This window comes from Cyphomyrmex costatus, unplaced genomic scaffold (genome assembly GCF_001594065.2).
Source record: "Cyphomyrmex costatus isolate MS0001 unplaced genomic scaffold, Ccosl1.0 scaffold133, whole genome shotgun sequence".
In the NCBI taxonomy this organism is placed as follows: Eukaryota; Metazoa; Arthropoda; class Insecta; order Hymenoptera; family Formicidae; genus Cyphomyrmex; species Cyphomyrmex costatus.
Window position 1 is genome coordinate 475,590 of NW_017275315.1, and position 19,106 is coordinate 494,695.

At 34.7% G+C, this 19,106-nt stretch overlaps 1 protein-coding gene across 1 annotated transcript in view; it reads left to right on the forward strand.

Moving 5' to 3' along the window:
- The first annotated feature begins 1,922 nt into the window (after nt 1-1,922).
- The window catches only part of Ca-alpha1D (Ca[2+]-channel protein alpha[[1]] subunit D), a 49,818-nt gene continuing 32,634 nt past the window's right edge, over nt 1,923-19,106 (forward strand). Inside the window, exons 1-7 of the mRNA XM_018551079.1 lie at nt 1,923-2,362; nt 2,658-2,763; nt 12,226-12,365; nt 15,564-15,670; nt 15,884-16,036; nt 17,803-17,996; nt 18,412-18,515. Of these exons, the coding sequence (XP_018406581.1) occupies nt 2,028-2,362; nt 2,658-2,763; nt 12,226-12,365; nt 15,564-15,670; nt 15,884-16,036; nt 17,803-17,996; nt 18,412-18,515 (1,139 nt within the window). The 5' untranslated portion in view covers nt 1,923-2,027. The remainder of the gene's footprint in view (nt 2,363-2,657; nt 2,764-12,225; nt 12,366-15,563; nt 15,671-15,883; nt 16,037-17,802; nt 17,997-18,411; nt 18,516-19,106) is intronic.

Sequence of the window (19,106 nt, forward strand, 5' to 3'; positions counted from 1 at the left end):
GTTAAGGATTTGAAGCAAACATTTTAATGTGGCCACGTCGATACTGAAAGAGACGGCCATCTATTCCAGAATTATCTTATCAGTTGAGACTTGGTTTCAAAGGGCCATTTCGTGCTTTTCGCGTGGCGCGGATTAGCGTTGTGGTCGATGGAGGGCTATGGATTTACAGGACGGATTAGTCAAATCGATCAAGCTGACTTTTAAACGCAGGTTTCGCGTTCCGTGGCAAGAAAATTGTTCGAAAAGCCAATACGTTTGTTAAATCGCGAAGAATTGTTCACCGTAACAATCGCCCCATCGAGCAATTTATTGTGCACGATAGCGGGATTACGGAAAGTCGGGAAAGCATCGACCGTTTGTGTCGTAACGCGAACGGTACTATTGTAATGTTATCTATTGATTTCTATCGCGAATAATTATCGTGTTACCACGTGCGATCTGCGTTTAATTTATATGAGGATTTCTTGTTTCCGGTAGAGAAACTTGAAAAAAGTGAAATAAATGTGCCTTTAGATAACGTACCTCGCAATTTTTCACCACAATCATGTTTATCTAATGTGACTTATCATGTTAACTCTCCCGTTGTATCTTCGTCGTACAATCAATAATATGAGTACCGTGAGAGTTAAGAATAGAATGTAATTGTGATCAAAAAAGGATATATAATTGTAAAATGTCTCTAATTAAAGAATAAAAGCGCGAAATGAAATAATCTTTCTATTGTTTGGGAAAAATATGAAAACCGAAGATATAATCGCACGAATCTCAGAGGCGAATTAATCTTATTATTCCATTAACGGCGTAACAAATTTTCGGCCGCTCCCATCTCCCAACGTTTCTCGCAATTGAGAGAAATAAATGACCAGATTTTCTGCAGAGAATACCGCGGCTGATAGGTAGCGCCAGAGCATCGGTAGAAAAGTTGCGCCCGAAATAATCGAGTTCTTTTCATTCGGCAGTATACCGTTATCTTTTTATTGCACCCACGGTGCAATCGAAAGCTCGCGCTACTATGTATTATCCTTCCTAGATCAGAGGTGAAAGCTGCACGATCCCCAACGCATTGTACACGTTGCCTCCGTTGGCGGATTTGCACCGTCAAAGATATAATTGCGTCGTTTGAGACTGGCGGATTCTCGAATTACTTGAAACATTCTGTTTTTTTTTTTTCGATAGAACGCGTGGAAACATCAACTTTTCGTGTCTTCTGACAATGAGAATCCTCAGTTTTCTTTCTTTTTATATATAATATCTAATCTATTTTCTTTTTACCAAGCATTACATTTCGTCCGAAATCCTAATATTATATAATAAAGCGAAATTTTTGCCGAATAAAGGTGTTAATTTAATTTATTATTATTATATTATTCGTGATGCAATTTGTATTTGCAACGTATATTTAAAAAGATATAATGTAATTATATTTAAAAAGATATATTGCACAAAAGATAATTGTAATAAATAATTATTAGCCGATTTGTAAAATAATACAAAATAATAAAGTGGCTCGCGAAATTCATCCTCCTCCACTTACATTCAAACGCTAAAATTATTTCCATTGTATAACGTGAATTCAAAATGAAATGTTACATCTTCGAGAGTATTGGTATTTATGCGTATATACATTTCGTTGGAGAGTGCACATTGATTCGTACTTCATCGTGAATGCATCGCAGCATTGGCTCATGAATAATTACAATTTATAGGATACTCATCGCGATGCACTCGCGGTCGACCGTTACGATCGAAAGAGCTCTCTCTTTTTCCTGTCTCTGTATCATCCCCTCTCATGAACCCCGACCTTTTGTCGCAGGTCACGGAAGGAGCTTCATAGCAGCCCAGTGCCGTAGCATGCCGGCGAGCTGCAGCGCGTGGTGGTGCGTCTCTGAGACACCGCGTCGATCGGCGTCGATCGCCGCCATCTGCGTGGCTAGGCACCAATCCCTGGAGCGTCGTCGTAGGAGAAAAAGAAGAACGTGTGATCGTCGTCGTAGCACAGAAAGCACGGAGCTCGATATCAGCGACCGATGAGCGCGGGGGGGGATGGGGGCTCGGTCTTGGGCCCACCTGCTCGGCTACCGGGGGCCCAGCCGACTGCCGCGACCCCCTACATCGCGATCCCCCCCAACGCCGGCCAGCAACCTAACGTCGGTGGTGCGATGGATGCGACACAGTTGGCGAACATGCAGCCGCCGCCGTCGCAGACGGGCCCCGGAGCCGCCGGCGCTGCCTCCAAATCGGCCCAGAAGAAGCCCGTCAGACGGGGGGCTAAACCGCCACCCGATAGACCTGTTCGGGCGCTCTTCTGTCTGGCCCTCACAAACCCTCTTAGGAAGCTGTGCATCAAGGTCGTCGAGTGGAAGTATCCTTTTGTTCTCACATACTTCTTTCGCAATTAACGAGATAATTACCGGTCTCTGATGGCGGATAATTAAATGTCAAAGTTCAGAGATCGCGTCTGATATTTTCGGACCTGACATTAATAATGTGTTTGATATTAAACTGCTCTTCTCTTCAGATTGACCATAATTTCATATTCATTCATGATGTTGATATTAGAATCAATATTGGTGACAATCTGCGACAAAAGGGTTAATGCACGAATAATCAACCTTATTATTTTTCTTAATTAATTTGATTTTATCGTCATTCTACAGAGCCTTTGAATATCTCATTCTTATGACGATATTTGCAAACTGTGTCGCTTTGGCCGTTTATACGCCGTATCCTTGTAGCGATTCTAATCTGACCAACCAATACTTGGTGAGTACTTGTGCTGAATTATTGTGTTTTTTAAATTATTTAGCCAGAAGTTTAAAAATATCTAAACAAAATTATACCGCTCTCTTACTTCAAAAGTGACACAATTCAAAAGTGATTTTGGGTTATCATGAATGAGTTAGACAATAATTTCTCTATATACTAATCATCAAAAGTAAACTAACTTTACTTCATAATCCATCCGCTAAATTGTATAGGTCTTTTAAGATTTTTAAAGAGACTTAATACCTTTTTATAAGAGAGCGAGTTGTGTCGTTTTTGTAAACAAAAAAGTCTTCTACAAAGAATATTTAACATTAAGATGTTTCGGTAATTAAAATTTGAAGAAAACATCTATTTTAAACGTAGTTATTTTAGTTGATCAAAATAAACTGTTGGTGATATTTATATTTCGAGTTATACTACACGATTTACGAACGATATCATTTTCTCTGGAAAGAATAAATTGCTTCCCTTAATAAAAGCAAATTCGATAATGTCTATATATTGTATATTATTTTAACATCTATATATGCAAAAATAGAAATTTTGAAAAGGACTAAAAATAATCGGGAGCAAATAGCAATCATCTCGTTATGAATGGCGCCGTCGGGAATCCCTTTATACGACTTCGTTGTATGTAAAATAAAGCAATTTTACTGATTATGATGTATATATGCGCACGCGTATATGTGTGTCTAAATCGAAGGGTGCCTCCTGCAACAATAAGAGTGGTGGTTCCGTTCAACGAACCACACGAACCTCCATCGAATTATTGATTCTGAGACGGCATGCAGGGTTGGTGGCATGAAACTTATTCGAGCTGAAAGTTCAATAATTGTTCAATCTTGCTCAACATCGGCGTATATGGTGATCCGGCGCACTATAATCGGAAAATTCACATGTAGGCCGCTTTAGCGTGAGAATTAATCGAGACTACTTCCTCCCGGCACCGGACATTTCAAAAGTCATTTGTAATTACTGATATTCGGAAACTGCACTCGAGTTCGTTCGCAAATTAGACTGCAGAGATTTGGTTTGAATCTCTATAGAACTTATACATAATGATTATCCATTCGCCTGTGTACACAGAGAGACTATTCGATAACAACTCAAAATTCAGTTTTGCGTCATATTATGCACGTGCTAAAGTAGGATCGCGTTGTCGTGCCTCGCCAAAGGGTGTGACTTCGTTTTACGTCACTCAAAGGACATCCCTTGCGCTAATTAATACCGGGAGAAAACTTTGCTGAGATTAGGCCAACGGGAAATTCGCAGAAACCTGTGTAAATGCGAAGTCAATTGTGACAGCTTAATGTTCGTTAATTATAGAACGTAAAAATATTGACTTTTACAAACCTATTCATTTAAGAAAGCTTTTACCGGAATTGAGAATTCTACTTATAAAATGGCGTAATAGAAAACGTAAAAAACGTTTTAAAATTAGAATAAATAATAAATGATATTACTATATCCGAGATAGTATGTTGTATGCAAAATCCATAATAATTAAATATAGATCAAATTTTTTTTTGTAAGAATTTTTTTGTAGACATTTGTCGTATTGAAATTTTGTAGAATTATATGTTTTATTAATCTATTTTTTTCACTTTTTTCTACGATGCGATGTCGCTCTTTTATTATAGCATCCCCAGAGAAACGGGAAACAAAGATCGCAACGCCTCCGGGAAAAGATTCGAATTTAGTCGCAAACTCCAAAAAGTTGCAAATCTTAAGTTCAATCTCTACTTCTTTAAAAACTTTTTTATTCTTTGCGCGACTCAATCGAGATAAAACTTCGATATACCTTCTACCGCCCAAGATTATAAAACTATATTAGAAAACTATATAAGAAATTTGCAATATGTGTAACTGCATCATGAGCATATTATAAATATTTTCATGAACTTGACTTTCTTACAATTCGGTCCGCGTTAATTCATATATTAAATTGAAATAATGCAAAACAACATTTAGTTTCTATAGAATTATCTTTTAATTATAAACAATATCAATTCTTATTGAACCGCTAAATTTCAAACCGAATGAGACACAGCGATCTAAACTGGATCACGGGTGCTTCTAAATAATTGTGTGTGAATTTATAAGTATACTACGTATGTAGTCGAACACGGATCTCTGGCATTCTGTGCGAGAATCCGGGTTCGACTTCCGGCCGTGGTAATACTTTCACAATGAAAAATTAATTATTTACAGTTTTTAATAGGTTATTCAATTTTAGTAAGATCGATATAAGATGCGTAAACAGCATCAATAATTGTTAAATTGTTAGTCAATTTAACTCGTGATATTACTGCGGTAGTTTATTAATGTTGCGTTTCAAGTCTGAAAAAATGTCGGCGCGCAATCAAAGAATTACATACGTAGTATATAAATTTACACGCAATTATTTAAAAACACCCGTAATCCAGCTTAGACCGCTGTGGCATTGTCTCATTCGCTTTTAAGTATAATAATTTTCACGAAACAAGTAATGTCGATTGATCGTAATATGTATAAAATAATTATGATTTATAGGATATGAAGTGCCGAAAGTTTTTCCTTTTCTTTTCGTCTTTTCACAAGTATATTAATTACTATATGCAGTGTAGCAGTTACAAAATTATATGAGGCAAATCGAACAGTTTAATCTCTCGTAGGCGATAAAATATTCGTTAGTCAAACGCATTCTGTCATTTAATAACCAGCGACAGATTTATTATTCGGCAAATATACTTGCGTAATATCTACCTTCCTAGACTTACCACCTGCTCTTCTCGTATTTCGTTCATATTGCAGACATATGTGTTAGTTCTCGTATGACTAAGAAAACTGTACACGATATATAGTATAAGTATATTATACAAGGCCTTATGAAATGATACTAATGAAAAATACTATCGTAATAATGAAATGTATATGAAAATATGAGAGATAGATAATGAATTAAAGGGATTTAATTTTGACAAAATCGAGCAGGCAATTTAAATACATTATATTAAAGAAATTTAATTCATGTTTATGAATTGGACTTTAAAGAATAAAGCTAATGAATAATAGATGAAAAAAGTAGATGTAAACTTATAACTATGTATTAATATTCCATTTTTTAATACTTTTTTTTAAAATATAATTGTGAGTTTTATTTTTATTTTCATTAAAGAGTCACAAAAAAGAACTCAATGAAACAACGAAGGGCATGTGTGTTTCAATAAAGGAAAATTATAAAAGTTGAAATCTGACAAAATCAAGTCCTCGGAAAGGATCACGTTGAGTTCATCCAAAGTGCTAAATAGTATTTATGCTCCCGAGGCTAAATTCACAATGGAGTATTTAATAAAATATATAAGGAAATAACCGAAAAAAAACTTTCGGTTTCTCATATTGTACTTTATATGTACTACTTTGCATCTTCAAAGTGATGTAATGGCGCCCACGTGTCGTGCATCAGTGAGCAACACGGGTAGCCGGCGATATAATGCGCGCTTCAGCCTATTTCGGCGGGCCAATAATCGATCGATTTCGGAAATTAAACGTAATGGATGCCGCGCGGGGGAAGAAAAAGGGAGATAGAGAGGGTTTGTGTCCTCTCTGTGGCCGCATTCGCGCCTTTTAACTTCCCTTTTAACGTCCATCCCTGCTCGCCTTCTCCACAACAGCCTTTTTCCTACCTCTGATATGTACAAGCGAGTGCACTTCAGCCTTATTTTTAACCCAACGCTTCTTCCTTTTGTTTCGCCTGTTTTCCTCACCAAGGCCTGTGCCGTCCTTATACTCTGCCCGCTGTAATAACCACAACACCATGCGTCGATTAACCCTTTTGCGCGACAGGCGGCGATGGTACTGATACTACTGTCAACGAGTTATGCTAATGAGGAGCATTTGAGATTGAAAAGTTAATCCTATACTCGTCAATATATTTTATAAATGCACATTTGTTTTGCTTTTTCTTTTGTTTTCAACTAAAGTATATTATTACATTCTTCATGTTCTGCTTATATTACTATCTACTTTACAAAACTCGTATAGTCAGTAAAATTGCAATAAATATTTGAGTATAGCGATTATAGAATTTTATTAATCCTCCATCATATTATACTTAATCATCATAATCGATCACAAGGAAAGAAATAGAGGAGAGTTGCCGAATGCGTATAACTTAACCTATTTTTTATTATATAAAATTTTTCATTGATTTGTACGCAAATAAATATTAGAAACTGTATCTTGAGGTTTCGGACATTTATTACAACGTATTTAACTTAATTTTCACCAATGATAGACTAATATGTTATAAGTTTTCTCGTAACATGCTGCAAAAGGTACGATTTAGGTAACAGATCGTCTAAATCGGATCTATATAGGCCTTTGAAATTATATTTCCTTTGAAAGTATTGAATCTGTGATTAAAAATAATTAAAAGTGTAAGATTAATAAAAAAATTATTAAATAATATCTAATAATTAATTAATGTCTAATTTTAATTATTTATAGAAAAGAATCATGTATTTTAGAATTGTTAAATAATAATAATGAAAAGACAAGTGACATTAAAATAAAATTGGCTCAAATATATTTCTACATTTATATTCATATCAATTATTATTTTATTTTTGTCAATTATCAGTTCTATTTTTTATGAGTGGTCTAAATCCAACCTATTTGCAGTTTTTGTTCTCTATAAGGCGTAAATAAAGTCCGATCATGAAATCAATGGTGCCGTTTGAAAGATCTTTTAATGTCCTTCATTTTTGCTTCAAATCATCTTGACGTATCTCTCACATGTATCGAAAATAATGGAAAATGTAAACATGCATTTTTCGGTCGATGATTCAACCAACTCAATCTCACAATTAAATTCGACATCATCTTCGAGTTAAATGAACTCAAATAAACAGTGAAATAGAATAATGCAATTAATTGAATTGATAATGCGATTACTTTAATCAATGATGTACATATACTTCGTTTTATACAAAGAAAATTTAAGTTGATTATAATATTATTTCATTTTATAATTTATTAAATTTACTAGGCTCGAAGATAAAGTTGAATCGATCCAGCAATCTCTACAAGTAATAACTTATTGAGTTTCTAGATAATATATAGGAAATTTACATTGAATAAACGTTGAATGGACGTTGAATAAATTTGGAATCAATATGTACGTTATATATACATTGAATCAATGTTGAATTGTATCATCTGTAAGACATAGATTCAAAAAACATTAGACGTTTCTGCAATGTCTGTTCAATATTGAATCTATATGTCGTGATGTTGCTGTAATGTTCGCAATGTTGCAATTGACATTGAATAGACGTTGAATGGACGTTGAAAAAATATGAAATCAATAAAATCTACATTACATATACATTGAATCAATGTTGTATCAATCTTGAATCAATGTTGAATTGTAACCTCTGTAAAACATAGATTCAACGGACATTAGACGTTTCTGCAATGTCTCTTCAATATTTCGCGATGTATAGCTGTAATGTTCGCAATGTTGCAATTCAACGTTCTGAGATATTGATTCAACATCAGTGTATGAGTAGTAGTTTGTAGAATAATTCAGTTAAATAGTATATTAAAATCATTCTGAACAAAATAGAACTATTGCAGATTTATTTCATCGTACTCATAAAATTATTTTAATGGAGGATACGATTACGTTAATTTACTACCAATATTAGTTTAGTCAACTTTATGCATATTTTATAGAACTGAATTCAATGCTTATTTAACAAAAGGACAATATTAAATAAATAACAAAATGTTTCTTTATGCAACCCGACAATTAATTTACCATATTTAACTCTGAGATTGAGTTGGTTTTCTTTTTTATTGAATTTTCTTGCATACTACCAAAATGACCCACATAAAAGAAATCGCAATCAAGACAGCTTATATTATATACAACGTTGTGTGTTGTTCCATTTTACCTAATTTATCTTTACCTAATATTATGTGTTGATTTAGATTCATAGGTTTGTATACAATATTACAAATGCAATTTACATCATTCGAAAGAGCGAATTTTTACCTTTAATTTGCTTTCTTACAAAGCTCTCTGTACGATTTTTTTTCATTTCCTCGAAGGCAAACACCTAGACACCCACTTCTACGAAGGCGAACATTTAGACAATACCTAGACACTTAATTCCTCGATGGCGATTACCTAGACACTTACGTTTTTCAACAGCGAACACCAGACACTCACTTCCTTGACGGTAAACATCTAGATACTCTCTTCCTCGACGATAAATACCTGAACACATAGTTCCTGAACGACGATATTTTATTTTTAATTATATATATATTATAATAAATATTTTTAATTACATTGAATAATTTCATTTTAATTATAGTGACAATCTCGATATTTCATTTTAAACCGCGCGCGCGTCACAGCCATCGTATATGTGGTCTCATGCACGCTGGTCTGTTGGTATAGATAGATAGATAGATGACATAAAGTCAAAAGCCCTCTATTATCGAAAAAACGAACCAGAAATTCTTAACGACAGACGACGTATCCTAAAAATTACGTGAAAAGTTACAGATCCGGACTTTGCGTCGCAATATCTCTGCTCATAGGGCACGTAGAAAAAAAATAAAAGCACTTATACAATTCAAGCAGTGGCTATCGATTGAGCGGATACGGAACTTAGTTCAACCGTTATTGAGATTTGATAATCTCAATCTGCCGCAACTCGCCGGGTCGCATGAAGTAGCCACGGCAGTGTCGCTGTACTTGGCTTAGCGCTGAGATACCACCGTGTCTCTAGAAGATGAACGTTATGCCAGAGTACTGCCAAACTGTTGTCATATGTTTGGTGTTTTAAAGGACTTTACGAGGGCAAGTCAATAAGTTTTTAGAAAAACGTAGTAAAACACACATTTTTTTAAATCGATTTATTTTTAGTTCTTAACATGATCTCCTTTCAGCTCGATACACTTGATCCAACGATTCTCCAACTTTTTCAAGCCGTCCGAATAATATGATTTGTCCAACCCCTCAAAATAAGCCTCTGTTTCGGCGATGAGCTGCTCTCTGGTGGTGAATCTCTTTCCTTCGATTTCTTCAGGTTTAGAAACAGGAAATAATCGCAGAGGGCTAAATCTGGCGAATATGCTGGATGAGAAGCAATTCGTAGTGGAATTCGTTGAATTTGGCCATCGGTGCCGGGCACGTGTGAACCCGTGCATTGTCTTGATGGAAGTGCACTTTCTTCTTCGCCAAATGGGGACATTTTTTCTTTAAAATATTGTTGAAACGGTTCAATAAGGTTGCGTAAGAAATCGCCATTGATCGTTTGCTTCGACGGAAGCAAGGATAATCGATATGAATTATACCACGTACATCTCAGAAAACTGTGGCCATCACCTTTCCGGCCGACTTCACGGTCTTCGCCTTCTTCGGAGCTGGTTCACCCGGTGAAGTCCATTGTTTTGACTGTTCCTTCGTCTCGGGTGTGATGTAATGGATCCATGTTTCGTCCACAGTAATGAATTGACGCAGAAATTCATCTGGATTACATTGAAACATCTCCAAACATTGTTTTGAAATCGTCACATGGTCACGCTTATGGTCGTCTACAGTGAGCAAACGAGGCACTCATCTTGCCGATAGCTTTTTCATATCCAATTGTTCGTGCAAAATTGAAATCACTGTGCCATGTGATATGCCTGTGGCCCCAAACAAGCTCGCGCACTTTCACTCGTCGATCAGTCAAAACAATATTGTGGACTTTATCGATGATTTCTGGTAGCAGCTTCAATTGGACGTCCCGAACGAGATGCATCACATGTGGATGTACGACCACGTTTAAATTCATTCACCAAATTGTATACAGTCGCAAACGCTGGTGCAGATGTGCTATGGCAACATTATCCAACTCGGCTTTGATTTCTTTCGGCGTTAAACCTTTCATATGTAGACATTTGATCACTGCACAAAACTTGTTTTTTTTTTCATTTTGCAAAAAACGCAAAAGTTGTTCGCTTTAATCGTCTACAGAAATGAAACCTGTCGATGAATTCCGCTCAAAATTTGACAATAATCAGCTGAAAGATGCTACTTGTCAAAAAGTAATGTGACATGACACTGCGAGAGTCCTCTAACAGATTTTTCTAAGAATTTATTGACTTGCCCTTATACATTATAAATAGCACACAAATCTGCTTAATCGTATTTATTTACATTAAACGGTTTGATTTAGAACATTCTCCTCTACGATTTAGGAAACTTGATGAATTTCGATTCAATCTTTATAATAGTTGCAAATATGTATTGTATAACGAATGTAAACTATTCTACAATAAACCTTCTTCTACGAAAATACAAAAATTTATAATGAAATTGGGTGATTATGTTGTTATTAACTACAAAAAAGTATATAATAATATTAATTTTTAATTAACTGATTAAAAAATATAATAGTCTATGTCTTGTTTTATAGATGTTTTATAGACGTTAGCGACATTTTAAAAAATCAGATACATCTATAATAATATTAATTTTTAATTAACTGATTAAAAATTAATATTATTATAGACGTATCTGATTTTTTAAATTTGTCGCTAACGTCCATAAAACAAGACAGACTATTATATTTTTGTTACTCATTTCTATTTTATATTATTGTTACTAAATGTTGCCTATATTAAGTAATTAATACAAAATATTGATGAGGTATAGTTTAGGCGACAGTATTCGACAACTCTCCCCATGGGAGGTAAGGGAAGTAAAACAAGTTCCAAAATGTTATATACAGTTTTGTACACAGTTGACATTATAATTAATTAATTTCGTGACTCCCCCCCCCCAGCCCTCCCATGTAATGAGTTAGTCAAAGTTCCGAAATTTGGAAAAGGGTTCTGCTAAAGTTTTTGCCACTCAATTCTGTAAGCACGGGGTAAGAGATTTTCGAAGAAAAAAGAAAGCAACAGGTTATGCAATTCAAATTGTGAGTAAAAAAATTATTATACCCAAGTTCCTGAAAAAAAAAAATCGGCATGAGTTGACACCTCTTTTCCCGACCGATTAACGACGATCACGTTCTTGTCGTAACTTACCGTAATCCAACTGCAACCGTAACGCTCGTGCTTTAAATGTTTAACGAAGACGTTCGTGTACGTGCGCGCGAAATATTGTTTTCTTGGTCTCGTGCGTTTTTAATTGCAGTCCGCCGTCATTTGTCTTCACCGCTTACTTTAATTGCCACCCCCCCGGTTGACGCCGAACCGACGCGACGCGATGTGTCGCAGGGTCAAAATTGCGAAGGTGTCTTATCGCTTGACGCTTATCAATCAAGGTGGCCTCTTTCCGACGCTAAGACGGCAAGCAGGAGAGGCCTTTCTATTTGTAACTTTCCTCAAAGGCTCTTTTAGAGGCAATCGATCTACGCCAGTGCACCTCCCTTCATATTTTTCACGGCGATTTTTCCTCTGGTGTTACAGGAGAAGATAGAGTACGTTTTTCTTGTGATTTTTACGGTGGAGTGCGTGATGAAGATCATAGCTTACGGCTTCGTCGCGCATGTAGGAGCTTACCTCCGCAATGGCTGGAATTTGCTGGATTTCACGATAGTCGTGATCGGGTGAGTACGTTAACCTTGAAAATCTACGTTTACTTCCTCTTCTGTTTATAAGTAAACCTAGGCCTTCTTTGGCGCGATTTTTAGAGTATATCAATTGAACCTGTTAGAATTAAATTATTATATAGAATAGAATTGAATATATAAACATAATATACTTTTCTCTTCCTTCTTCACTGCTACATTTTTTAAGGGAAATTAGCCGCCTTGAGAGTGGTCACGCACAAATTTTTTCACAGATTCATCTATATTTTAATTTTAATTTTCTACTGAATGATAAACATTGCTTAAAAATAACGTCCTTGTAACACCATAATATCCAATAATATCACCAACGCTGTTTTATAATAAACTTATACTTTTCCCCGAATTCGATGGCCGATGGGCGACGAAGATAGCACCTAACAACCTATATAGAGAACAAGTTAATTGGACCAATGCCGACGTAATCGATAATGCATGGCGATCACATACTTTAATGGTGGATAGTTTGCACCTAGTGATGTCTTTTCAGTGCACACACTGTCAATGACGTTCGACGAACGCTAAGATGCAGCGACAAGTGCAACTCGAGTTTGACGTTCGCTTATCATAGATATACAGATGATCAAGTTACCTTCGTGAAATCTAACATATACTTTCAATAAAATTATATCTAATATACACATTTTCAATAGAATTATATTTTATATAAATTTTTAATAGAAATGAACACAATTCCACACAGAATAATTGTATTTTATAAAACGTAGTGAAAAATATCGGCAATTTATTGTAGTTAAATGCTTTTACCAATAGAACTTTAATATTGATAAGTATTACAAACTCATAAATAACAAAGTGATTTTACATTTGCTTTATTACATATTGATTATACTAGAAGCATTTAAATGAAGTTACTTTTTATGAAGTTATTGTATTTCCATGTTTTCGCGCGTGTATATATTAAAAAAAAAGCTTACTGTGAATCTCTCGCGATACAAACAAACACGAGAGCTGCACGTCGTATTTATTTCATAGAAACGCGAGTGAGCACGAAAGTGTCTGAAGCTACAGAAATAAAATTGATTTAAGCTTTACGAACCAGTCGATCCGGTCGTGTATTTCGCGAAGCGTAAATAAAGTGAAATTGACGGCGTACCGAATGAGAGCGAAGACGACAGGCATCGAAAGGAAGAAAATATTACTTGAAAATCCCTTCCTCCTCGCATAGCGAGATGGAATAACGGGTTTTATTATGAAGCCATGTATGGAAAATTAGCGAAATAATCCCACGCACGTACGGCCGATCGGTCGACATAATGTCATGACTCATGTAAATTAAATCCGGTCGAGCACAATAACAGATAGAGAATTGAAATTTTACGAGTGCCACTTAAGTTGATAATGCCCTAATAGGTCTGCCCTTTTTCACATGATCGAACGCAATTAATACTTTGCCGATTGATTCTACACGTGGGATTTATACTCGTAATTGCATATGAGCGGTATTTACAATATTAGAATTTTATGAAGCACGCATTACTTTTTAAAAACAATAAGAGTAACTTCCATTTAGTTGGTTACTTATAACAAATTATAATTACCTTTTTCAATAATTATAACATAAATAATATTAAATATTAAATTTAAATTACAATTGTTAAAATAATTGTAACTTAAGTTATACATTTTTTTAATAAATAGCAATTAAACTTTTACAATTACTTTATATCATTCATCAGTATATAGACTAAAATTAAGTATTTTGTGATTATTTTTGTAATTGAAATATATCTTATTATCCCTGTTAATCATCATATTGTGTAAATGTTTGTATCAGAAATTAAACTAGGATCTTTTTATTGTAAGATCTTATAATGATCCTATAAATATTGATCCTAAAATTTCCAAAAATGTATAAATTAATTTCTTATAAATAATACAGAGTATAATCGAATATTTAAGATAAATTATTAATTAGAGTAAAATTATTAATATTAAAAATATATAATGATGCTTGTATTTAAAACAATGTAAGAAAAAAGTAACAAAAATGTAATTTAAAAGTAACGACTCGTTACTTTTTAAATAACTGCAATGGTAACTAATTACTTTTACAAAGCATTTTTCCCAATCCCGAGTAATGTGTTCTTTTGACACTTTGTAAAAAAAGAAATTTGGTCCCATTTATTTCCTAATTGTTTTACAATAAAAGGCATACAAATCATTAAACGTAATTGCAACATTCCTTGCACGCAAATAGAGCAATATATTGTATAAAGTACTCGTCTTTCGATAAGGCTTTACTTAATTATTATTGTCACGATATTGTGGCGTATTGTATATATGTAACATATAAATAATGGTAGACTATTTACTGGCAATCATCGATTTTCACAGGATAAAGAGAACCCCGCAGATGCATGTGCGCGGGCGTAAAACACTGAGGAGTTCGACAAACAGAGCATATCGGCCAACCCCCTGCTGTTTTCCCGGTTAATGATCCGCGAATTTATTTCCGCAACAAATGCGTGGATTGTTCGCGAAATTGATCTCAGATACAGTGGATTCGAATCGACAGGCGTAACTACCTGTTTCGGAGGCGAACATTTCGCGTATATCCGACTTGCCGTTTGATAGCTTTATCGTTTTCAGTTAACGACACGGCGAATCGATTCGTCTTAATGTCCCACAGGGACATGCAGTACATCCACTTTCTTCCCTTATCGAGTCGATCATTACATGGGGACCATTATTCAAATGACATAATGCTTAATGCACGAAGAAAATGCAGTCGCTGGTAACATTTGAAATTGTCTCATCCGATACAATCGTTTCTTTCCAGTTGATGATTCAGCCTTCATCTCGGTTCGTTTGCGACAACGTCACGTTCGTCGAACGTCCGCGCGAAAATTGTAATTTGAAGGCGTGACACGAAAGATTGCACGTGCCGGGAACAAAAAGATGCTAGAAAGCTATTTTTCCTTTTTTGAGTGAATTTCGTTTGTTTAGGAAAAAATTTCTTTTTCTCTTCTATTCTCGTAAATATTCTTGTAAATGCTGCCACATGATGTTTATGGTGTTATTAGCCTTGGCATATAAAACTCTTTTCTTCCGGGAAAATGACTTTCGCAACCTTCATTATCAAGTCTTCATTTTATCGTCAAGTCATTAATCCTCTGTTGCATATAGAAACATTTTTTGCATTCCTCTTTGCAGAATGGTAAGCACGGTGTTGACGATACTTATGAAGGAGGGTTTCGACGTCAAGGCCTTAAGGGCGTTTCGTGTTTTACGTCCTCTTAGGCTGGTTTCCGGTGTTCCAAGTAAGATTTCCCGATCAAAATATTAATATAACGTGATTGACTAATTTTATTTGTGAGCAATAAATACAGATTGTACTAAAAATTCACAAAGTTTAGATACAAATTTATAAACGAAATATTAATAAAGCCATAGTTCTTTCGTTCAAAATCAATTGCGTTTTAGTCGTTTAGACAATTAATGCATAACTGATAAAAATGAATTTATTTGTATAGGTCTTCAGGTAGTCCTAAACTCCATTTTGAGGGCGATGGTACCACTTTTGCACATTGCTTTATTAGTTCTCTTCGTCATCATCATTTACGCCATCATCGGCCTTGAGCTGTTCTCCGGGAAAATGCACAGAACGTGCCGGCATAACATAACCGGTAAGTGCGTGTTTCAGAATTTCTTCGATATATGTTTATATGACATAAGTTTAATGAATAATGCAACAATGTTTTCATGACGGCAATCGCGGATCGATGCTCTTAATTTTTATTGTATTCTGAATTCTTCTAGAGCTTGGATCTTTAAAGAAATTCAATTTCTTTAAATGTATTTTTTAAATGTTATTTTACAACTAATTTATTTAAAGTATCATTAGAAATTAACTATGCATTACGACTCTGTTAAATTCTCTACAAGCTAAAATTTTCTCCTGAAATTAATATTTATTTTTGCAAGATTTTATACGCTCGAGTGGAAATGACTGCATGTGTGTACATACATATTTCAGTTCGTACAATGTGACTTTTCTACGAAAAACTATATGATTCCTTTTTTCTAAATAGAAAAAATAGAGTGCTTATTTATGAGCGAATTCTTAAATAATTTTAACATCTAAATCGAGACTTTTATGCAAAAAAATTGATATAACGTTTTTATATAATATATATAATATAATGATATATAATAGAAGAAATTTATCTACACATTTATTTTTTATCTGGTATTAGGAGGTCGTAAAAATTAATGAGAACAACAATGCGAAAAGTCGCGGGGGGTCCGTTAAATTATTACGTATTTCGCAGATGTTCCTAAGAGTTGCTCTTGGTAATTAAAATAAAAAAATTGGAAAATACGTTGGAAGGGAATCTGGCGAGGACTCTGCGAGAGGAGAGTTCCCGGCTTAGCCTCGAAACACATTTTCTGCCGGAACGGCAGAATTTATTTTAGATATGATTCAACCGAGACACGGACGTGAAACTAACGTCTAATTATCATTAGCGTGGAAGGCATACGTGTGATTTGCGTACCTCTTGCACGATGAACAGCTGATTTACAGGAATATGTAAAATAGCATATGGATGTTGCCGAATTTTGACAATACAAAAACTGAGAGAGAGTGTGTGTGTTTGTGCGTGCGCACGTGTATGACAAGAAAGAAAAGAGTTTGCCTCGCACAATGCCTATGTCAAATTTCTTTCTTGCTCTGAAAAAATCTCTAGTTTTTATGTCTATACATACACAGAAACTTTCCAATTTTATTTCCAATACTAAGAATGATTGTATTTTATTCATATAAAATTAATTTGTATGTATTAATTAATTAATAGGTTTTTTTTTGTATATGTATGTTATGTTCTATCATTTTTATATATAGACATGTAAGATATTGCAGAAAAGCCAACGTTCATTTTAACAATCAATTAAAATAATTACTTCGACTAATTAAAATTAATTAATCGGTACTTTAATTGCATTTTCGATATTTCTCTGTTCTATACTTATGTACTATTAATAGAGAAGCCAATTATAGTTAGTTATTATGTCCATTATTTTAATTTGATAAGAGATACAGATACGATTTTTTTGCTATGCTGTCGGTGTCAACCTAACGTAATTTAAAGTTTAACAAAGCAACGGGTAATAGAGCTCCTTTAATCGACCTATGTACATATCGGAGAAGCGTGAGACAGAAAAGCTAATAAATCGCCTTCGTGTTAGTGGAGGAAAGTACTAGTTTCAAGTCGTTTGCATAAAGTATACGTAGAAAAATGTGCAAATATTTTAACGTGTTATTATGATACATTAAACTTGTTCGTTTGCTCGAGTCAATTAGAAGTTTTAGCGCAGAGTGCTGACCTCGTTATGCTCCGCGACCGCCGTTATCCCGTTGGGATTAAAAATTCGATTTACCTTTATATCGCAGACTTGATAATGGACAGTCCGATACCGTGCGGCCCCGGAGGCTTTCAGTGCTATCAGATCGGACCCTACTACTGCAGCAAACAATTTTGGGACGGCCCTAATTACGGCATCACAAATTTTGACAACTTCGGACTATCCATGCTCACGGTCTTCCAATGCATCACCCTCGAAGGCTGGACGGACGTGCTTTACAATGTAATATCGCTGCACGCGTAATAACCATGTTTTTTTTTATTTGGCAGAACAATCATGTTCATATAATAATCTTATCTAATCAAGTATTAACGAGAAAAACATAGACGTTCATCTTTTACTATGGCATTCTGTATCAATTCGCGTTATATATATATAGATTAAAGATAGCCATACATTTTTTTTGCCAAACTTTTAAATATATCGTTGAATAATAAAAAAGAAAAAACAAGCAGAATCCTTCAAGAAACTAAATCTCTTAGGCTAATTCTACAATGTGCTTTTTGTTTCCTGTTTCTTGCTGTTTGTCTCTTGCCTTCTTGATCAAACAAGCAAGAGACAAACAGCAAGAAACAGGAAACAAAAAGCACATTGTAAGATTAGCCTTAATATAATATAACTTTGTTTTATCTGATAGATCGAGGATGCGATGGGAAGTTCGTGGCAATGGATATACTTCATTTCGATGGTCATCCTAGGGGCTTTCTTCGTGATGAATCTAATTCTTGGTGTGTTATCCGGGTAAGTGTTGAGAAAATTTTTGTCCTATAGACTGATTTCATCACACAAAAAATAAATTTAGGTTTAAAGAGAAAATACAGTTCTTATAATTTAATCTTACAAAATATTAAGAATACATTTTAAATATACTTCACGTATAGATAAATGCGATATTTACTGATATATATATATTATAATAGCATAATAATTTTTAATTTCCACGATCTCTAAATGATTCTTTAGTCCTAAAACACAATAGGTATAGTAAGCTTTAAACCGTAAGATATTGGTCAATCAAATATGAGGATAATATAATAGACTATGATTGGTTGATTTCTTACGGCTTAAGACTTACTACACCTATTATGTTTTCGGATTAAGGATCGCTTTAATTCGCCTAAGCAGCTTTTAATATCTATCCTTGCAAAGTTTTGTAATCCTTCATAAGAGGGAAGGGGGAGCAAGATAAAAATATCCCTTTCTTAGGTTGATACCACATGTACACATGCACACACTCCATTGCGTATCGGTAAAGGATATTAATCGAGGTGTGAAAACGGTATCGGATGACAAGCGCGATTTAACTTCCTTCCCTTTTTACGTTTTATCCGC